General features: G+C 37.5%; 1 protein-coding gene across 2 annotated transcripts in view; it reads left to right on the forward strand.

The window, feature by feature from the left end:
- Positions 1–9649, forward strand: part of LOC145511015 (uncharacterized) — a 32394-nt gene extending 22745 nt beyond the window's left edge. For both annotated transcript variants that reach the window (XM_081503354.1, XM_081503355.1), the window contains 7 exons: positions 2830–2947; positions 3889–4016; positions 4725–4848; positions 5450–5514; positions 5630–5675; positions 8659–8748; positions 9139–9649. In XM_081503354.1, the coding sequence (XP_081359480.1) occupies positions 4840–4848; positions 5450–5514; positions 5630–5675; positions 8659–8748; positions 9139–9231 (303 nt within the window). In that variant the 5' untranslated portion in view covers positions 2830–2947; positions 3889–4016; positions 4725–4839 and the 3' untranslated portion in view covers positions 9232–9649. The remainder of the gene's footprint in view (positions 1–2829; positions 2948–3888; positions 4017–4724; positions 4849–5449; positions 5515–5629; positions 5676–8658; positions 8749–9138) is intronic.
- Positions 9650–23620: the final 13971 nt, after the last annotated feature.

Here is a 23620-nt window from a genome sequence, read left to right on the forward strand (position 1 = left end):
TTCATCATGTATTATTTTAAAAATTCATTGATTATGAAAACTCATTTACTATTAAGTTATCCTTCATACAAAAGAGAATTAAAATGTACATATTTAATTTAAAGAAAGAATGAATACCTGTATCTACCATACACTTATTAAAATGAACATTACTAATTTCTTTAAATCCCCCTTAAGACACTGTACGATAAGTGTAAGAAACAAAACAGCATCTTAGTATATAAAAATGATAATAGTATGTTCAGTATAACTTAGGTTTAGTGAAAAAAATATGTATAGTAGAGATATATATACTAAAATGTTAGCAGTTGTTACCTCAGGTTGATGTCATTGTAGGTGAATTTAATTTTTTTAATTTCTAATTTTTTATTTCATTTTTTTTAATGAACACTTACCAGACTTGTAAGTATAATAAAATTTCACAACAAATAAAGTAAAATTTCACAAAAAGTGTTATATATATATATATAAAACTTTATTATCATTATCTTTTTCGGTGAAAAGGGTAGATTGAAAAGTCAAGAAAATATTTTCTTCTCTTGAGGCTGGGAAGACAATAATCAGAGACTGGAAAGTAAAATGATTGTTTATAATTCATCATTAAACACAAGTGTTTTAAAATATCTGATTCATGTCAATGTATGGCAAAAACTATTACAATATTGCAAAGTAATTAGCCCCCAACTAAAATAAATAAATTTATAAAAAAAAATAAAATAAAATATCATTCTTAGTATAACAATATTAATTTCTTTGAGGCACAAGTTCTATACTAGGTCACTTGGTAAAAGAAGCACAAGTGTGTAAGTGCCCCAGGTATTTGGTATAGACAGAGAAGGAGTTCCTCCCCACTTGCTGTGGTCAAAGAGCTTACCAAGAAGGAAGACTTTTTTTGGACTTTAAAGGGTACAGAAGATTTAGATCGGCATCGCCAAACTTTATAGTCTTGGGACTCCTTACTAATACTTTTCGAAATTATTGAGACATCACCCTGATACCAAAACCAAAGATATCACACAAAAAAGAAAATTACAGACCAGTATCACTGATGAACATAGATGCAAAAATCCTCAACAAAATACTAACAAATAGAATTCAACAACACATTATAAAGATCATACACCATGATCAAGTGGGATTGATTTATCCCAGGGAAGCAAGACTTCTTCAACATATGTGAATTAGTCAGTATGATATACCATATTAAAGTAAGGAATAAAACCGATATGATCATCTCAATAGACTCAGATAAAGCTTTTGTCAAAATTCAACACCCATTTATGATAAAAACTCTCCAGAAAGTGGACATAAAGGAAACCTCCCTCAACATAATGAAGGCCATATACAGCAAACCCACAGCAAACATAATTCTCAGTGCTGAAAAACTGAAAGCATTTCCTCTAAGAACAAGACAAGTATGTCAACTCTTGCCACTATTATTCAACATAGTATTGAAAGTCCTAACCACTGCAATCAGAGAAGAAAAAGAAATAAAAGGAATACAAAGTAGAAAAGAAGCAGTAAAACTGTCATTATTTGCAAATGACATATGATACATAGAAAATCCTAAAGATGCCACCAGAAAACTACTAGAACTAATCAATGAATTTGGTAAGGTTGCAGGATACAAAATTAATGCACAGAAATCTCTTGCATTCCTGTACACTATCAACAAAAATTGTTGAGGACATCAATGATATTTTGTTTATGTAAGTTATATATCTATTCATATTTATCATGGTGGGGGTTTAGTCGCTAAGCTCTTTCTGAGTCTTCTGACCCCCATGGACTGTAGCCTGCCAGGCTCCTTTGTCCATGGGATTTTCCAGTCAAGAGTACTGGAGTAGGTTGCCATTTCCTTCTCCAGGGGATCTTCCCAACCCAGGGATTGAACCCTGGTCATATGCATTGCAGGCGATTTCCTGCATTGCAGGTGGATTCTTTACAGACTGAGCCACCAGGACTACGTATTTATCATATTAGAAATTAAAATCAGGAAAATTTAAAATATTTGTCAATGTAATTTAAAATAAATTACATGTTAAGGTAAATAATTTTATGAAAAATAGCTGTGTTTTCCAGAACAAAACCACTTAGTCAGAAAAATGGTATTGTTTTACATTTTGCATTTTCTTAATTTATTTACACTTTGCTTTTTAGTATTTGGCTTAACAGAAGACAGCTGGATTTTCTCATCTGCTCTGTTGTGATATCACATGTCTTATGGCTTCTGGAAAACTCCACTGTATACTTGTGAGAGAATGAGGTGGAAAAGTAAATGGCATGTTAGTACTATGAACATAGTGTCGATATCGTGGCTTCCCCTGAGAACCATTTTGAGAATTACTCATTAAGATAGGCTGAGGGCAAAATAGAAGAATGGCATAATCTCAGAGGTAGGAAAGCATAAAGCATTATCAGAGAGAGTGGACACACCAATTTGGTTGTTCTGAAGGATTCATACCGGGGGAAGTGCAAGAGATACGGTTAGAAATGTAGTTGGGAAAATCATGTTATGTCAGTTAAAAAATAACAGTTTCCTTATTTAATACTGTAATTGCTGCTGCTGCTGCTGCTAAGTCGCTTCAGTCATGTCCGTCTCTGTGCGACACCATAGATGGCAGCCCACCAGGCTCCTCCATCCATGGGATTTTCCAGGCAAGAGTACTGGAGTGGGTTGCCATTGCCTTCTCCACTGTAATTGCTAGCCTCTACTTTTGGCTTCAGAAAACTTCAGGAAAAGGGTGGTAGAAGAGAAAAGTATAAGGTATGTGGCTGGCAGTATTTCTATTGACTCACTGATTGCTTTTTTTCATTTAATTTGTTTAGGGTCTGCTACATTTCAAGCATCAAGACAAGAACTAGTGATACAAAGATGATAATGACACAGTCTCTACCCTTTTAACAGCTCTCGATCAAGCGGGAGAGTCAGGATATTAAAAGATAAGTGATTCATCCTTTAAACTGACTGACTTGGAAGTGTAATGAACATGTTGTGAGATGGAAAGGAAGTCTTAAAGATGGAAGCCCAAAACCTTGGTGAAAAATACTCGAAGTATGGGGTTGACAAATACAGAGCTAGAATTAATAGAGCACATCTGTGGGAGATGGTCAGATGGTGGTGTAGGAGACTTTCCTGAATATATCTTCTCTTTTGGAAAGTACAAATGTACAAAATCCCTTTCTCCTAAATCTCTACAGAGTATTTCCACTGCCAGGCCTCGGAGACACCATCAATTATCTTAAAACCCTGCTTTCTTTCATCTGCATCACCTTTTTCAGTCTTTTTGTTCTCCTCTGTGACCCAGTAATTAGAGTGACGAGGAGGAAGAAATTAAGATAATTACTACAGCTTTAAACCAGCACTGAGAACACCTTTGCTTTCCCATACAATTATGATTAAATAAGTAAATAAGTAAACTGTCTCCCAGCACCACCTGCAGGGGATGAAGAAGGCTGCAGCAGGATTTAGTACTTCTCTGCCAGAGTATCTTCAAGCCAACATTCCTTTATTGAGCATCTATTAAGAGCCTGATTTTAGTAGCTGAGGAGAACACAAAAAGCTTAGTAAGAGATCGTCCACCCACATTTGAAGGAACTTTATTAGAACTTGCAGATTTTTGTGGTAGTTATCTTGGAAAGAACTAACTAATTTTAAGAGAATCAGGTTTCTTTTGTGCAAATTCAATAGTAAAGCAACTACTGCATTGGCTTTTTTTACACTCTCCACTGATGGAGAGCAAGAAAAAAAGGTGATTTGAAGTTTTAAGTAGTAAAGTAATAAACTCTGTTTTCTGAATCCTCGTTGAGCTTGTAAACATGGTGAGAAAGGCCTATGTTGCACACTTTTATGCAAGCCAGTTAAGGTTGTTCATTTCTTAATTTAAGGCTATCCCCAGGCAACTGTCTTATGGGATGGTTCTCTGCTGGTCGTAAGAGGAATTGGATGGAAGTAGATACATGGCTTGACAGAAATTCGTAATTACCCATCTGAAATAAACTCAGAGTGTATACCAGTAAGAGCCTTTTACTTTCCTTCTCAAATCATGTTCTAGAAGCTAGGAAGAGTGAGGTTTCCCAACGTCTCTAGCCTTTGAGAATCTTAGAAACAAGTACAGAATGTTTTCCTGATTTCTGGCATTTAAAATAGAAGCAGAATACATCACATATACAAGAGGCAATATAGATGAAACAAGTGTTCATTACACGTTTAGAGGAAAGAAAGACTTCTGCTGTGTGAGTGATCAGTTCAGTCAGTCCAGTCACTCAGTCGTAGCCGACTCTCTGCGACCCCATGGACTGTAACACGCCAGGCTTCCCTGTCCATAACCAGCTCCCAGAGCTTACTCAAACTAAAGTCCATTGAGTTGGTGATGTCATCCAATCATCTCATCCTCTGTCGTCCCCTTCTCCTCCTGCCTTCAGACTTTCCCAGCATGAGGATCTTTTCTAATGTCAGCTCTTCACATCAGGTGGCCAAAGTACTGGAGCTTCATCATCAGTCCTTCCAATGAATATTCAGGATTGATTTCCTTTAGGATTGACTGGTTTGTTCTCTTTGGGAGTCTTCCTTTATATACAGATAGGAGTTTTAGGGAGAGCAGCTGCAGCCAATCAGCTGTCACCTCTATGACCCACCCCACAGCCCTAGGAAAATGCATACAGGATTTTGGGTAGTCATATTCTGGTGTTTTCAGCTTTTTTTTTTTTGTTTTTCTGACTAGGGACTTGAATGAGTGCAGATTAAGTCCTGAATCAACTCTCCCAATTATACCTCTTTCTAAAATCACACCACAGTTTATAAAAGCAATGACATGGGCTGATAAGTGAAGTAACGACATGTCAGAGGTAAGGGGAATCTTGGTATCATGCAGTTCAGTATTTCTCAGAGTGTGGGTCCTTTATCTGTGGAAGAATTTCTTGCTCACTCCCAATGCAGATTTGGCCTCCACATCAGACCTAATCAATTTCAGTCCTTAAGGGTGACATCCAAAAATCTGCATTTTTAACAAGCATCTTCAATTGATATGTGCGTTAAGGTTTGGGAAGCACTCATCTAGGCAAACTGCATCATATGACAGATGAGGAAATAATATCAGAGAAGTGAAGTGATTTAATGAAAGTGACACAGCCCGTCAAAGGCAGAAACTGGATTCAAACTCAGATTTTTTGATTACCATGTTAGAAGTTTTTCAGCTATTGATACAAGTAGTTTGTATTTACTTGTGAATTCTCAATAGTCCTCAGTGAAAACAGAATTTATTTGAGTTCTTTGTTCCTTGACACCCCCAAGTTTAATACCAATAATTTACCATTAGTGAGTTCCCAGTACCTGCTAAGTAAGCTGTTGCCTTGAAATTTTCGGAACATCAATTATAGAAGCTTGTGGGCAAAAGTATTTTGTTATTAATGTCTTGTTACCGTTCCATTCCCCATCACTATAATCAAGCAAGATAATTTATCAGCAAGAACGTATGCTCATTGTCCTGAAATCACGGGAGACAACAATAAAAGGTAAAGGGAAAAATCTGCTACTAGTGTTAAACAAGAATATCCCACCCTCCGTAACAACATACCATATGGTATTTCCCTACCTTGTTCAGTATTTAACCTAACAATTTATTGCTAGGCGTCTTGGCAGCAAGCTGTGCAAGTTGAAGTGGAATCTGATTGAGGTGAGTTAATTAATGTGGTGGCAGCTTGGAATGTTGTCCAGCTGCCAGTGAGAATTATGTTTGTTTGCCTTTGGCCCAAGTGTGAAATGGCTGGCTGTTGATTTCAGAAGTGTGAGTGTACATTTTTATATCTCACACGAATGAATACATTTTTTGTATCCTACACATTTGGGGAAATGCTGAAATTTATTGGGTAATGTTATTTACCACTTGTGTGGCAGAAAGAGAAAGGTGGGATTTTGCCCCAGAGGTTGACTTTGCATCTGTAAAAAAAGCAAAAGCAGGTGGCAAATAAATCTATAAGCAGGTAAATAAGCCATCTGAAATTAACTCATCTGGGCTAACGTTTTCAGAAATTATTCTAAAAAGGAGGTAAGCAACATTTGAACCAGAAAAGAATAGCTCTTTAATGATGAAAGGATTCTGAAAGCAGAAAACACAAGGTTAAACTTTCCTTGAAAGAAATGGTTTTTGGATTTACTATTGACTTACATTTAGACCTTTAATTTTCTCTTCACTGAAGACAACCTCTGTTGAAGACATCATCTCTGTGCAATCTTTCTTCCTATCAATAACTGGTGATAATGATTCTTGTGAAGTGTTTTTGATGTTAAAGGTACTGTGTAGTTTTGACTGGTTGTTAGTGATATGGGCAGGGGTTCTCCAGCTCAAGTAGTCAATAACTGACACTAAACCAACACAGTTCAAGATGCATTCGAAGGCATGTCAGATATGATTGTTGCCCTACCACTTCTTTATGTAGAAATACCATTAAGATAAAAGGCCTCGACAAAAGTTTACTTTAGTAGATTAAGGTAATGAATACTTAAAAATGTAATGTGTACACACATTTCTGTCTTTTATTTTACCATTTGAAGAAATTTAAAATACACTAAAAACTAAAGGTGATGGCAGGCAGGAAACGTAAGAGCAAATAATATGAAGAAAAATTTGCAAACCTAACAAAGCAAGTAATACCAGAACTCTTTTTGATGATTTCCTTAAATTTTAATGTTGCCACGAGAATGTTAATAAAACTTAAAAGTGTTCACCCTTTCAAAGATGCTAAATGAAATTAGTTTGCAGATAAAAACCTAGCAAAAATAGAATTTAAAAAATAGAAATAGAAAAAAATACAATGCAGTTCTTACCTCCTAAAAGCTTTAAGAAAATATGATAGCTTTCAAAACTTTTATTCAGATAATTGAAATGTATTGGAGGTTTGAACTTCATTTTATTGGAAGCTGAATTGGAAGAATTGGAAGCTGAATTGGAAGCTGAATTGGAAGCTGAATTGGAAGAAAAGTAATTTTTTTGGTCACATGCTAAATAATAGAATATAATAATGTTTCCTCTTTCCCCAAGGGTATTTGATGTCACATTATGATGATTTTTTTTCTATGCTGAACATTTTTAGTAATAGAAGAAGTTATAATTATGTATAAGGCTATAGTTATTCCCTTGTTACTTAATTTTTTTCTTTATTGATATGGAAACTTCATATATGAGAAAGGCATTTTGTGCCTATCTTTCACATTAAAAAGTCAAAAAGAAAAGCTGGTAAGTATTGTACTCTTCGGATTAGAGGGTTATCGTATCCTTGACCTTTCAGGCTAAAGTAAGCCTCAGAGTCTTGTTTTAGGTTATATTACTGTCAGAGTGAATAAAAAATCAAACATTTTAATCTAATGTACACCCTCTGGGCATCTCATAAGGTCAGACTTATCACAGATAACTAGCCTGAGAATGAACTTTTATAAATTATTTAGTTGTTATTGAAAATTTTAAAAAAAGTTTAGTTTGGCATAGATAAAATGTTTTTTCCTTAAAACTTTGTGATGTTTGTGGTATATTTACAAGTATGTAACGACTGTGAAAGATGCCCTTACACAAAATTTGATTATTTTTCTTACATAAACTTTACATTGACATAGTTAATGTGTTAAATACTTTTGGTGAAATGCTACATTTTTTAAATGTGGGTTTTTAAATATTTTAAAAATTTCATTTATTTATTGTTATTTTTTAACATTACATTTTTATTTATTTATTTTTTGGCTATGCCATGCAACATGCAAGATCTTAATTCCCCGATGACCAGGGATTGAACCCATGCCCCCTTGCAGTGGAAGCACAGAGTTTGAACCACTATACTGCCAGGGCAGTCCATAAAATGTGGGTTTTTTTTTTTTTAATCAGAATCATTTAATATTAATGAAAGATCCTCAAATAATTCTAACATCAGGAGATTAAAATAATACTACATTATGTGTTCTGAAAATACCACAGAAAAAAAAATACTACAGAAAAAAACGTGCACCTTCTTTGTACAAAATGGTACATCAGTGGGGGATGATATAAATTTAAACAAAATCTGTTCTGTGGCATGTGAGGTAATTTATAAGAAGCTTTCACTGTCTCTAGGTAATGAGTCCTGCCTTTACTTCACACCACCTCATAAGTTCTATGTGTTAACATTTGAGTTATTATAATGAAATCGATTTTGAAAATTATTTCAGTGAACTTGTTTTCTTAAGCATTACAAAATCATTTGAATGCTTCTTCATTTTCCCAGGTGCTCTTTTCAGATATAACTGAATTAGTACAGTAATAGAATCAGGGTTCTTAGAACTTCAGACTTTAAAGAGACTTTAAGTCCCTCAGTCTGTGAAATATAAAGTGAGCAAACTAATGTCTAGAGATTTTAAGTGACTTGGCTGCAATCATGAAGCAAATCATGGGTAGAGGCTTGAGACTCAGATCTGTAAGTTTGGTATGCTTCCATCTTCATTAATTATTGTCCTAAATAGGTATAAGACTATAACTATATATATGTATATTTAAATGTTTTTTTGTTGGAGTATAATTTCTTTATAATATTGTGTTATTTTCTGCTGTACAACAATGTGAATCAATTATACATATACATATGTGTGTTAGTCACTCAATTGTGTCTGACTCTTTGTGACTCTATGAACTGTAGCCCTCCAGGCTCCTCTGTCTATGGAATTCTTCAGGCAAGAATACTGGAGTGGGTTGCCATTTCCATCTCCAGGGGATCTTCCTGACTCAGGTATCCGAATCCAGGTCTCCCGCACTAGGGGTAGATTCTTTACTGTCTGAGCCATGTGGGAATATCCCCTCCCTTTGAACCTCAGTCCCACTGCCCGCCTCCCACCATCTTACACCTCTAGGTCATCACAGAGCACCAAGCTGAGCTCCCTGTGGTATACAGCTGCTTCCTACTTTTTAAGAACAATTTTAAATTTATAAGAAAATTCTGAATATAGTTCAGAGAGTTCTCATACCTCATACCCAGAGTCTCCCTGTTATTAATATCATACATTAGTATGGTTACATTTGTTACAATCAGTGAACCCTTATCAATCAATTATCATTCATTAAAGTCCATACATTTTCAGATTGCCTTACTTTTTACCTGATGTCCTGTTTTCTGTTTCAGGATCCCATCCAGGATTCCACATTACGTTTGGTTGTCATGTCTCCTAATGCTTTTCTTGGCTGTGAGTTTCTGAGATGTTCCCTGTTTCAATGACCTTGACAGTTTTGAGGAGTATTGTCAGATATATAGTAGAATGCTCCTCAATTGCAGAGTCTTTACCAGCTAAGCTACCAGGGAAGCCCTCTTCCGTTGAGATTTGTCTGATATTTTCTCATGATTAGATTGGTTATGGAGTTTTGGAAGAAAGATTGCAGAGATAAAGTGCCATTTTCATCAATCTTATCAAGGGGATGTACTATCAACATAACCTATCAGTGTTGGTATTAACCTTAACCAGAGCTGGTAGTCTTGTCAGATTTTTCCACCAGAGTTACTCTGCCCCACCCTTTTTCACCTTTTCATACTGTACTCTTTGAAAGTATACTCCGTGTTAAGTCCCTACTTAAAGAGTGAGAAGTTATGCTCCATCTTCTTGGGTATATGCATAAATTGTTTGAAATTCTTCTGCAAATGAGATTTGTCTCCCTCATTAATTTACAAATTCATTCAATTATTTATTAAAATACCCTATGTTGAATGGGGTATTTATTTTATGCTTTAGATTACAATTCTACTATTGTATTTAGATTTTTGCTCAAATTGTTCTAGATATGGCCATTAGGAGCTCTTGCAGTTGGCTCCTATGTTCTTTTGACATACCCCAACATTCTGTGTGGGCTTCCCAGGTGGATCTAGTGGTAAAGAATCTGCCTGTCAATGTAGGAGTTGCCAGAGATGCAGGTTCAATCCCCGACAACCCACTCCAGAATTTGTGACTGGAAAATTCCACGGACACGTCTGGCGGGCTATAGTCCACGGGGTCACAAAGAGTCAGATACAACTGAGCGACTCAGCACACTTCACTCTGTATGTGTGTGTGTTGTGTGTGTATCACTTTCTTACTCTCTGGCACCAAGGATGCTCCATGCTCATCTTAAATATTTCCTGCCAGAGTCCTAAAATTAGCCACATCTCCAAGGAGCTCTGGGTCCTTTTATCTTCCCCACCCAGGGATCGAACCCCGGTCTCCCACATTGTAGACAGACACTTTAACGTCTGAGCCACCACGGAAGTCTCACCTTATTGGAGAACAGTTCTAGAAATAGGAGGTAGGCACTGGGTATGAATGTTGCTACTGGTGTGTGCAGCTATACCCTCTCAACTGACAAAGCATGGAAATAACTGTGGATGTACATACACATATCTGTAAATATTTACATAAGCAACTGCGTCTACGTTAGGCCAAACATGGGTTCATACTATATATTTTTAAAAGATCTTTTTTTGTTGTTTTTTAAAATTAATTTTTTTTATTGAAGGATAATTGCTTTACAGAATTTTGGTGTTTTCTGTCAAACCTCAACATGAATTATTAGTTTTGTATGGTCAGTTCAGTTCAGTCAATCAGTCGTGTCCCACTCTTTGCGACCCCATGGACTGCAGCACGCCAGACCTCCCTGTCCATCACCAACTCCTGGAGCTTGCTCATCCTCATGTCCATCAAGTCAGTGATGCCATCCAACCATCACATCCTCTTGTCATCCCCTTCTCCTCCTGCCCTCAATCTTTCCCAGCATCAGGGTCTTTGCTAATGAGTCAGTTCTTCCCATCAGGTGGCCAGAGTATTGGAGCTTCAGCATCAGTCCTTCCAATGAATATTCAGGACTGATTTCCTTTAGGATTAACTGGTTTGATCTCCTTGCAGTCCAAGGGAGTCTTCAACACCATAGTTCAAAAGCATCAATTCTTTGGTGTTTAGCCTTCTTTATGGTCCAACTCTTACATCCATACATGACTACTGGAAAACCATAGCTTAGATTAGATGGACCTTTGTTGGCAAAGTAATGTCTCTGCTTTTTAATATGCTGTCTAGGTTGGTCATAGCTTTTCTTCCAAGGAGCAAGTGTCTTAATTTCATGGCTGCAGTCACCATCTGCAGTGATTTTGGAGGCTAAGAAGATAAAGTCTGTCACTGTTTCCTTTTATATTGTAAATATACAGTATATTCTTTTTTGAGGTGAAAGTTATTAATACCTAGCATAAAATTAATAATTTTAAAGTGTACAATTTAGTGACAGTACATTAACAGTCCTGAAACCACCAACTCTATTCACCAAGTTTTTCATTATCCTGAAAGAAAACCTCATACTCATTAAGCAGTCACTTCTCATTCTTTTCTGTCTTAGCTCCTGGCAAGCTGTCTTTATAGTACCCATTCTTAATATTTATTATAAACCAGACTGTATAGCATGTTATCTTTTATGTGTTTTCACTTAGCATGTTTCTGAGGTCCATTCATGTTGTAGCTTGTATCAGAACATCATTCTTTTTAATGACTGAATAATATTTCATTGTGTGTATATACCACATCTTATTTGTTCTTATGTTGATGGGCATTTGGGTTGCTTCCATCTTTTAGCTATTGTTAGTAATACTGCTGTGAATGAGTGAGTGCTAAGTTGTTTCAGTTATATCTGACTCTTTGCGGCCCTGTGGACTGTAGCCAGCCAGGCTCCTTGAATATTTGTAGGTTACTAAAATGTGATGATAGACTTTTAGTTTTATTTTTTTAGCTCTAAAAATCTATGTAACCATTTTTTTCTTTTGTAATTTGCACTCTTAAACAGCGTTTTTAAAACAAGTAGTAGTTTAAAATCAGAAACTGTTTCTTTAGTTGATATCAAAATAAACCACTTGATAAGGTCAAAACAATTCTTAAATACTGCTTTAGCAAAAGAAGACAATTCTGTTGAAGCTTTTAAACATTTTCCATTTGAAAATCTGAAATAAATGGAAAGGGTCTTGATTTTCCCATATTTGTTTATATGTTAAGACCCTCACTATTTTGTGAGTTAAGAATCCAAGCTGTCTTCTTAATCACATTTTTAAAATATCAGTAATTTTGTTTTAGTCTCTAAGCGAATCCAACTCTTATGACCCCATGGACTGTAGCCTGCCAGTCTCCACTGCCCATGGGATTCTCCAGGCAAGAATAGTGGAGTGGGTTGCGGTGCCCTCCTCCAGGGGATCTTCCTGACCCAGGGAGCGGTTCTTTACCACTTGTGCCACCGGAGAATATGTATATATGTTTCTGTTTGAATCTCTGTTTTAAATACTTTGGAAGTATCTACACAGGGGTGAAATTGATGAGTCTTATGGTAATTCCATGTTCAAGTTTTTGAAAAATTTGCCATATTGTTTCCCACAGCAGCTGTACCAGTTTACAGTTCTAGTTCAGTTCAGTCGCTCATTTGTGTCCGACCCATGAACCACAGCATGCCAGGCCTCTCTGTCCATCACCAACTCCCGGAGTCAACCCAAACCCATGTCCATCGAGTCGATGATGCCATCCAGCCATCTCATCCTCTGTTGTCCCCTTCTCCTCCTGCCCTCAATCTTTCCCAGCATCAGGGTCTTTTCTAATGAGTCAGCTCTTCGCATCAGGTGGCCAAAGTTTTGGAGTTTCAACTTCAACATCAGTCCTTCCAATGAACACCCAGGATGGACTGATCTCCTTTAGAATGGACTGGTCGGATCTCCTTGCAGTCCAAGGGACTCTCAAAAGTCTTCTCCAACACCACAGTTCAAAAGCATCAATTCTTTGGCGCTCAGCTTTCTTTATAGTCCAACTATCACATCCATACATGACTACTGGAAAAAACATAGCCTTGACTAGATGGACCTTTGTTGGCAAAGTAATGTCTCTGCTTTTTAATATGCTATCTAGGTTGGTCATAACTTTCCTTCCAAGGAGTAAGTGTCTTTTAATTTCATGGCTGCAATCACCATCTGCAGTGATTTTGGAGCCCAGAAAAATAAAGTCAGCCACTGTTTCCACTGTTTCCCCATCTATCTGCCATGAAGTGATGGGACCAGATGCCACGATCTTAGTTTTCTGAATGTTGAGCTTTAAGCCAGTAGCAATGTACAAGGGTTTTGATTTTTCCATATCCTCATCAATACTTGTTATTTTCCCTTTTTAAAATTATAGCTACACTAGTTGATGTGAAGTTGTATCCTGTTATGTTTTTGATTTACATTTCCCTAATGACTGATGATGCTGAACATCTTTTCATGTGCTTATTGGCCTTTTGTATATTTTCTTTGGAGAAATGTCTTTTCAAGTGCTTTGTGGATTTAAAAATTGGGTTGTTGGTCTTTCTGTTGGGTTGTAAGCATTCTTTGTATATTCTGGATTTTAAATCCTATCAGATATATTATTATTATTCTGTAGGTTTTCTTTTGACTCTCTTGATAGTGTTCTTTTACACACGAATGTTTTAAATTTTAATGAAGTTCCATTTATGTATTTTTTCTCTTTTTTTTACCTGTGCTTGCCAGAAGTATCATTTAAGAAGCCAGTCAAATCCAAGGCTGTGTAGATTTGCCTCTGTACTTTCTTCTATGAGTTTTATAGTTTATCTCTTAACTTTAAATCTTAGATCCATTTTGAGCTAATGTTTGTATGTGGTGTGAGATAAGGGTCTAAATCAAATCATTTGCAGATGGATATTCAGTTTTCTCAGCATCATTTGCTGAAGGGATTATTCTTTCCTCACTGAGTGGTCTTGGCATGCTTGTCAAAAATCAGTTAGCCATAGAGTTTATTTCTGTGCTTTCTGGTCTATATGTCTGTCCTGATGCCAGTACCACATTGTTTTGATTACTTGTAGCTTTGTAATATATTTTGAAATCAGGAAGTGAGAGGTCTACAACTTTATTTTTAAAGATTGTTTTGGCCATTTGGGGTATCTTGCAGTTTCTTACTACCTTTAGAGTGGGCTTTTCATTTCTGCAAAAATGCTATTGTAATTTTGATAGGTATTACATTGAATCTGTATATTGTTTTGGGTGGTATTGTTTTCCTAATAGTATTAATAATATTAGGTCTTCCCGTCTGTGTACACCTGCTTTTGCTTTTTTACAGGATGAAGTTATTCTATCTTCTTAATCAGTTGACCCTTGTAACAATATATATTGTTCATCTTTGTCTTTTATCACAATCTTTAACTTATAGTCTATCGTGTCTGATGTTAGTATAAACATCGGAGATCTCTTTTAGTTACCATTAGCATGTAATATCTTTTTCCACTTTTCATTTTCAGTCTATTTGTGTCTGTGGATCTAAACTGAGTTTCTTGTAGACAGCATATAGTTGGATCATGCTTTTCTTTTTAAAACTCATTCAGCCTATCTCTGTCTTTTAATTTGTGAATTTAATCTGTTTACATTTCAGGTAATAATGATAAGGATGGATTTATTTCTGTCATTTTGCTGTTCATTTTCTTTATGTTTTATATATATTTTTTGTTCCTCAAAACACAAATACTGCCTTAATTTATGCTTAATTGATATTGAGTTTTTCTGTCATAGCTTTTAATTCTTTTTTTTCCATATATTTCTTGGTTATTTTCACACTAGTTATATTGGAGCTTCCAGTTAACTCCTAAAAGTTATAACAATCTAGTTTCAATTTATACCATCTTAGGTTCAAAGGATAAAAAACTCTGCTACCATATAGCTTTGTCTCCCCATTTTATTTTGCTATTGTCACAAATTGTATCATTATACATTATTGCCTATTAACATATACTTACATATAGTATATAAACAAATGATTTTATGCATTTGTCTTTTAAATCATAAGAAACAAAAGAAGATTTACAAACCAAAAATATAATTCTGGCTTTTCCATTTACTTGGGTAGTTATCTCTGCTGGCATCCTCACATTATTCATATGCCTTTCTGTGTTATTGTCTAATCACATTTCATTTCTCTGACATTAGACAATAACACGAAAAGCCATATGAATGAAGCATATGAATAAACATGCTTTATTTATAAATAGCATATGAATAAATAAACACAATAACACAAATAGCATTTCTTAAAGGGCTCGTTTATTGACAGTGAATTCCCTCAGCTTTTGTGTATCTAGAATGTCTTAATTCTCCCTTATTTTTTGAAGAACAGATTTGCCAGATATAAAATTTTAAGAGTCACAGTTTTTTTTTTTCCTTTGAACATTTAAAATATGTTATCCCACTGCCTTCTGGCTACTGTGGTTTCTGATGAGAATAGGTTGTTAATCTTTTTAAGAAGCGTTTGTACATGTTACTTTCGCTGCTTGCTGGGTCTCAGCAATTTTTTGACAGTTTTATTATAATATGTCTTGGTTGAATCTCTTTGACTTTATCCTTTATCCTTTGTCGTTTGTTGAGCTTCTGCAATGTATAGATTCGTGTTTTTCATTAAATTTGGGCAGTCCTTGGCCATTATTTCTTCAGATACTCTTTCTGTCCCTTTCTCTCCTGGGACTCCCCCATGGTGAGATAGTTAATGATGTCCCACAAGTTCCTTTGGTTCTTTTAATTTTTTTTTTCATTCTTTTTGCTTTCTGCTCCACAGATGGGATAATTTCAATTGTCTTATCTTCAAGTTTGCTGATCTTTATTCTGCCTATTCAAGTCTGCTCTTAACCTTACCTCTAGTGAATTTCATTTTAGCTACTATACTTCTTAGCTCCAGAATTTCTATTTGGTTTCTTTTTCTAATTTTTGACTCTCATTGATATTCTATATTCATATATTGTTCTCTTGCTTTTGTTTAGTTGTTTGCCCATGGTTTCTTTTAACTTTTGAGTAAATTTAAGATAGCTGACTTTAAGTCTCTGCCTAATATGCCTAGGCTTCCTCAGTGAATGTTTCTATTACTTTCTTTCCTTTGTATGGGCCATACTTTACTGTTCTGTATACCATGTGGGGTTTTTTTTTGTTTTTTTGTCAAAAACGGAACATTTTGATATTGTAACTCTGGAAAACAAATTTACCCTCCTCCCCAGAGTTCACTCTAGTGGCTTGTTGAGGGCTACACTCATCCACTAGTCTAGTGACTTTCCCATACTCTTTTTGGAAAGATTGTATTTCTTATTTGTGTATGGTTACTGAGTTTCTATTGCATTATCTTAGTGGTCAGTCAGTGACCTGAAAGATTTCCTTAAGTAGCTGGAGCCAAAAAGGGAAAAAAAAACCACACTCTCCTTATTTTTATAGACTAACTCTGAGCAGATTGACTGTAAGGAATCCTTCAATGCTTACACAGCTCACCTAATTCTGCCTTAGAGTTTTACTTTATGCTTGTGTAGAAGCGAGGCGGCTGCGACGGTCCGCTCAGAAGCGTGACTGAGAGTAGCTAGGCTGGGCCGGGGGCCGGGGGCGGCGGCCGAGAGGAGCTAGGCCGGGCCGGGGGCTGGCGGCGGCGGCCGAGAGGAGTTACCCCAGGGCAGAGAGGAGCTAGGCCTGGCCGGGGCCGGGGGTGGAGGTGAGGGGAGCTAGCCCGTGCCCGAGGTGGGGGGGGCAGCCAAGAGGAGTTACCCCAGGCCCAAGGAGCAGGGGGTGCGTGGGCACAGGAGGGCCGAGAGGAGTTACTCCACATTCAAGGTTAGGAGGGGCCGTCGTGAGTAGATACCCCTTGTCGAAGGTAAGGAGCAACGGCTGCACTTTGCTGGAGCAGCCGTGAAGAAATACCCCACGTCCAAGGTAAGAGAAACTCAAGTAAGACGGTAGGTGTTGCGAGAGGGCATCAGAGGGCAGACACACTGAAACTAAAATTACAGAAAACTAGCTAATCTGATCACAGACCACAGCCTTGTCTATCTCAGTGAAACTAAGCCATGCCGTGTGGGCTCACGCAAGACGGATGGGTCATGGTGGAGAGGTCTGACAGAATGTGGTCCACTGGAGAAGGGCATGGCCAACCACTTCAGTATTCTGGCCTTGAGAACCCCATGAACAGTATGAAAAGGCAAAAAGATAGGACACTGAAAGATGAACTCCCCAGGTCAGTAGGTGCCCAATATGCTACTGGAGATCAGTGGAGAAATAACTCCAGAAAGAATGATGGGATGGAGCCAAAGCAAAAACAATACCCAGCTGTGGATGTGACTGGTGATAGAAGCAAAGTCCGATGCTGTAAAGAGCAATATTGCATAGGAACCTGGAATGTTAGGTCCATGAATCAAGGCAAATTGGCAGTGGTCAAACAGGAGATGGCAAGAGCGAATGTCGACATTCTAGGAATGAGCGAACTAAGATGGACTGGAATGGGTGAATTTAACTCAGATGACCATTATATCTAGCAAGAATCCCTTAGAAGAAATGGAGTAGCCATCATGGTCAACGAAAGAGTCTGAAATGCAGTACTTGGATGCAGTCTCAAAAATGACAGAATGATCTCTGTTCGTTTCCAAGGCAAACCATTCAACATCACAGTAATCCAAGTCTATGCCCCGACCAGTAACGCTGAAGAAGCTGAAGTTGAACGATTCTATGAAGACCTACAAGACCTTTTAGAACTAACACCCAAAAAAGATGTCCTTTTTATTATAGGGGACTGGAATGCAAAAGTAGGAAGTCAGGAAACACCTGGCGTAACAGGCAAATTTGGCCTTGGAGTACAGAATGAAGCAGGGCAAAGGCTAATAGAGTTTTGCCAAGAGGACGCACTGGTTATAGCAAACACCCTCTTCCAACAACACAAGAGAAGACTCTACACGTGGACATCACCAGATGGTCAACACCGAAATTAGACTGATTATATTCTTTGCAGCCAAAGATGGAGAAGCTCTATACAGTCAGCAAAAACAAGACCAGGAGCAGACTGTGGCTCAGATCATGAACCCCTTATTGCCAAATTCAGACTTAAATTGAAGAAAGTAGGGAAAAACCACTAGTCCATTCAGGTATGACCTAGATCAAATCCCTTATGAGTATACAGTGGAAGTGACAAATAGATTTAAGGGACTAGATCTGATACACAGAGTGCCTGATGAACTATGGACAGAGGTTTGTGACATTGTACAGGAGACAGGGATCAAGACCATCCCCATGGAAAAGAAATGAAAAAAATGCAAAAAAGCAAAATGGCTGTCTGAAGAGGCCTTACAGATAGCTGGGAAGAGAAGAGAAGTGAAAAGCAAAGGAGAAAGGGAAAGATATTCCCATCTGAATGCAGAGTTCCAAAGAATAGCAAGGAGAGATAAGAAAGCCTTCCTCAGCAATCAATGCAAAGAAATAGAGGAAAACAACAGATTGGGAAAGACTAGAGATCTCTTCAAGAAAATTAGAGATACCAAGGGAACATTTCATGCAAAGATGGGCTCGATAAAGGACAGAAATGGTATGGACCTTACAGAAGCAGAAGATATTAAGAAGAGGTGGCAAGAATACACAGAAGAACTGTACAAAAAAGATCTTCACGACCCAGATAATCACGATGGTGTGATCACTCACCTAGAGCCAGACATCCTAGAATGTGAAGTCAAGTGGGCCTTAGAAAGCATCACTACGAACAAAGCTAGTGGAGGTGATTGAATTCCAGTTGAGTTATTTCAAATCCTGAAAGATGATGCTGTGAAAGTGCTGCACTCGACATGCCAGCAAATTTGGAAAACTCAGCAGTGGCCACAGGACTGGAAAAGGTCAATTTTCGTTCCAATCCCAAAGAAAGGCAATGTCAGAGAATGCTCAAACTACCGCACAATTGCACTCATCTCACACGCTAGTAAAGTAATGCTCAAAATTCTCCAAGCCAGGCTTCAGCAATACGTGAACCGTGAACTTCCAGATGTTCAAGCTGGTTTTAGAAAAGGCAGAAGAACCAGAGATCAAATTGCCACTATCCGCTGGATCATCGAAAAAGCAAGAGAGTTCCAGAAAAACATCTATTTCTGCTTTATTGACTATGCCAAAGCCTTTGACTCTCTGGATCACAATAAACTGGAAAATTCTGAAAGAGATGGGAATACCAGACCATCTGACCTGTCTCTTGAGAAACCTGTATGCAGGTCAGGAAGCAACAGTTAGAACTGGACATGGAACAACAGACTGGTTCCAAATAGGAAAAGGAGTACGACAAGGCTGTATATTGTCACCCTGCTTATTTAATTTATATGCAGAGTATATCATGAGAAACGCTGGACTGGAAGAAACCAAGCTGGATTCAAGATTGCCGGGAGAAATATCAATAACCTCAGATAGGCAGATGACACCACCCTTATGTCAAAGTGAAGAAGAACTAAAGAGCCTCTTGATGAAGGTGAAGGAGGAGAGTGAAAAAGTTGGCTTAAAGCTCAACATTCAGAAAACTAAGATCATGGCACCTGGTCCCATCACTTCATGGGAAATAGATGGGGAAACAGTGGAAACAGTGTCAGACTTTATTTTTTGGGGCTCCAAAATCACTGCTGATGGTGATGGCAGCCATGAAATTAAAAGACGCTTCCTCCTTGGAAGGAAGGTTATGGCCAACCTAGATAGCATATTTAAAAGCAGAGACATTACTTTGCCAACAAAGGTCCGTCTAGTCAAGGCTATGGTTTTTCCAGTGGTCATGTATGGATGTGAGAGTTGGACGGTGAAGAAAGCTGAGCGCCGCAGAATTGATGCTTTTGAACTGTGATGTTGGAGAAGACTCTTGAGAGTCCCTTGGACTGCAAGGAGATCCAATCAATCCATCCTAAAGGAGATCAGTCCTCGGTGTTCATTGGAAGGACTGATGTTGAAGCTGAAACTCCAATACTCTGGCCACCTTATGCGAAGAGCTGACTCATTGGAAAAGACCCTAATGCTGGGAAGGATTGGGGGCAGGAGGAGAAGGGGACGACACAGGATGAGATGGTGGGATGGCATCACTGACTCGATGGACATGGGCTTGGGTAAACTCTGGGAGTTGGTGATGGACAGGGAAGCTTGGCGTGTTGTAATTCATGGGGTCGCAAAGAGTCGGACACGACTGAGCGACTGAACTGAACTGTGTAGACCCAAAAGATCAGCCAGAGGTGCAAGCTTAGGGCTCACTCAGGTCTTTTCTGAGCAAGCATTGAGCTCTAAGCATACATGGTGTTTATATTAGTACTTCTTTTATTACTAAGTAGTATTAATTTTATTGCTAAATAATACTCCACTATATGGATATATCTTATTTTATTTATTTATCCATTGATTGATAGACATCTGGATTGTATCCACCATGTTTTATGAATAATGTTGCTATGACATGGACTTTTTCTAGGCTAGCTAGGTATGTCTAACTTATTTATATTTAAAAAACAGACTTGTTAGATATCATTGATGTATGATGCACTTCATATATTTAAAATTTATAGTATCAATTCTAAAATATGTGTAAATCTATAAATTCATCACCAGAATTAAGAAAATAAACCTTTTCATTTCAGAAGCTTCCACATGCCCTTCTGTTGTCCTATGCAACTCCACAACCCTGTCTGACTGCACCCACTGATCTCATTTCTGTCACTAAGCATTAGTTTACATTTTCTAGAATTTTATATTAGTCGAATAATACAGTGTTGCACTTTTTTCTGGGTTATTTCACTCAGCATAATTACTTTGATTTTTTTCCATGTTGTTGCCTATATTAATAGTTACTTAATTCAGTGTTGAATAGTATTCTAGTATGTCTGTATTACAATTTGCATATCCATTACAATTACAAATAATCATACAAATTATCTGAGGTATTTCAGATGATTCTGTTTAAACACTTTTGTACAAATCTTTTTGTAGACTGATTCTGTTATTTCTCTTTGGTAACTACTTAGAAGTAGAATGGCTGGATTGTATCATTGTTGTTCAGTTGCTCACTCATGTCCGACTCTTTGCAACCCCATGGACTGCAGCATGCCAGACTTCCCTGTCCTTCATCATTGCCCAGAGTTTGCTGAAACTCACGTCCATTGAGTCGGTGATGCCATCCAACCATCTCATCCTCTGTCGTCTGCTTCTCCTCTTGCCTTCAGTCTTTCCCAGCACCAGGGTCTTTTCTAATAAGTCAGCTCTTCCCATCAGGTGGCCAAAGTATTGGAGCTTCGGCGTCAGTCCTTCCAATGAATATTCAGGACTAATTTCCTTTAGGATTGACTGGTTTGATCTACTTGCAGTACAAGGGACTCTCAAGAGTCTTCTCCAACAACACAGTTCAAAAGCATCAATTCTTTGCCACTCAGCTTTTTATGGTTCAACTCTCACATCTGTACATGACTACTGGAAAAACCATAGCTTGACTATTTGGACCTTTATCAGCAAAGTAATGTCTCTGCTTTTTAATACACTGTCTAGATTTGTCATAGCTTTTCTTCCAAGGAGCAAGTGTCTTAATTTCATGGCTGCAGTCACCATCTGCAGTGATTTTGGAGCCCAAGAAAATAAAGTCTGTCTCTGTTTCCATTGTTTCCCCATCTCTTTGCTATGAAGTGATGGGACCGGATGCCATCATCTTAGTCTTTTGGATGTTGAGTTTAAGTCAGCTTTTTCACTCTCCTCTTTCACCTTCATCAAGAAGCTCTTTAGTTCCTCTTCACTTTCTGCCATAAGGGTGATGTCATCTGTATATCTGAGGTTATTGATATTTCTCCTGGCAATCTTGACTCCAGCTTGTGCTTCATCCAACCTGGTATTTCGCATGATGTACTCTGCATGTAAGTTAAATAAGCAGGTGACAATATACAGCCTTGACATATTTTATTTGGAAAGTGTGTGTTTTAGTTGCCTGTTGTTATGTAAGAAATTGCCCCCAAATCTAGCAGATTAAAATAATAAACATTTATTATCTCACATTTTCTGCTATGGTTTAGGAATTTAGGAGAGCCTAGGCTGGTCCTTCTACTCAAGATCTCTCATGAAGTTGCAGTTAGATGTCAGCAAGGCCTGTGATCTTAAGGCTGACTGTTGACAGAAAACCCCAGTTTCACCCTTGCCTCTGGCAGAAGGCCTGTTTCTCACCGTGTGAGCACTGTGCTAGTGAAGCTCGAGCATTCTCATGTCATGGTAGCTGGCTTCTCCCAGAGCAAGTAATGCAAAGAGCAAGGAAGAATTCACAATGCCTTTTTTGTTCTAATTTCAGAAATCACATACTGTCCCTTATGCCTCCTCAAATGACTTAAAAGTGAGTCACTAAATACAACCCATACTTAAAGGGGAATTAGACTCCACCTTTAGAAGGGGGTACTGTTAAAGAATTTGTGGACATTTTTAAAAACCAGTGCAACCAACAAGGAAGTTAGTGCATAAAAAGATTTTAAGGATCTTTGATTTTGTTGATTTAGGAAAGAGAAGTGTTAAGCCCATAATCAGGTTTCTGGATATAGCTTTCCTTTAAAATCACCACACCATATATATTTCCCCTCAAGTTTGCTTCCTAACATATTGGAAGAAATGTTTCAATTATTTAATTATCATAAAATCCTGACATCATGGAGAGATATCCAGGCTTTCTCTGTCAAAGAGTCCCCATTCACTTTCTGTCTCAAGTCTTTTGGCCTTTCAAGATAAGAATTTTAACTTATGCTCTGCTGGCTCAGGGTTAATCTTCCTGTTATATGAAGACTATCGCCCCTGTCATTCTGACCTACAGTATTAGTTTCCTGTGGTTGCTGTAACAAATTACTGCAAACTGAGTGGTGTAAAACAACACAATTTATTCTCTTGTAGTTCCAGAGGCAGAAGTCAAATATCAAGGTGTCAGCAGGGTTGCAGTCTCTCTGGAGGCTGTAGGGGAAGAATCTATTTGAACTTCTTTCATCTTCTGGTGGTTCTTGGCATTCTTGACTCAGAGCTGCGTTACTCCAGACTCTATAGTCACATTGCCTTCTCCTTTTCTGTGTTATCTTCCTTTATCTCACTAAGGACACTTGTCACTGGATTTAAAACCCACCATAAAATCTAGGAGAAAGTTCTTCTTCTCAAAATTCTTAATCACATATTTTGCTATATAAGATAATATTCCAAATTTTTTTTTTTTTTACCATACTGTTAATATCAAGGTAATATTCACAGGTTCTGAGAATTAGGATGTGGTCATATCTTTTGTGGGGCCACCATTCCGCTCACTATCCCTATTATCACTATTAATTAGCCTGGAAAAATAGGATATCCTTAAGATAGCCTCTAATATATGACTCAAACTTTTGTTTCTTTAAAATTTAAATGATTAAGATAATCAATGTCTGAAGATATATAATTTCTTAAAAAAAGTAAGCTTTATGATTTTTGAAGCTGAAAAGTTGAGAAATATTGGTCTAATTCATTAATATTTTGTTATAAAGTATTTTGTGCATATATAAAAATACAAGTGCTATACTCAATACGCAAGCAAATTTGGAAAACTCAGCAGTGGCTACAGGCCTGGAAAAGGTCAGTATTCATTCCTGTCTCAAAGAAGGGGAATGCCAAAGAATGTTCAAACTACCATAAAGTTGCACTCATTTCATATGGTAGCAAGGTAATGCTCGAAATCCTTCAAGCTAGGCTTCACCAGTATGTGAACCGAGAACTTCCAGATGTAAAAGCTGGGTTTAGAAAAGGCGGAGAAACCAGAGATCAAATTGCCAACATCTGCTGGATCATAGGAAAAGCAAGAGAATTC

Source organism: Giraffa tippelskirchi, chromosome 6 (genome assembly GCF_054371585.1).
Source record: "Giraffa tippelskirchi isolate mGirTip1 chromosome 6, T2T-mGirTip1v1.2.pri, whole genome shotgun sequence".
In the NCBI taxonomy this organism is placed as follows: domain Eukaryota; kingdom Metazoa; phylum Chordata; class Mammalia; order Artiodactyla; family Giraffidae; genus Giraffa; species Giraffa tippelskirchi.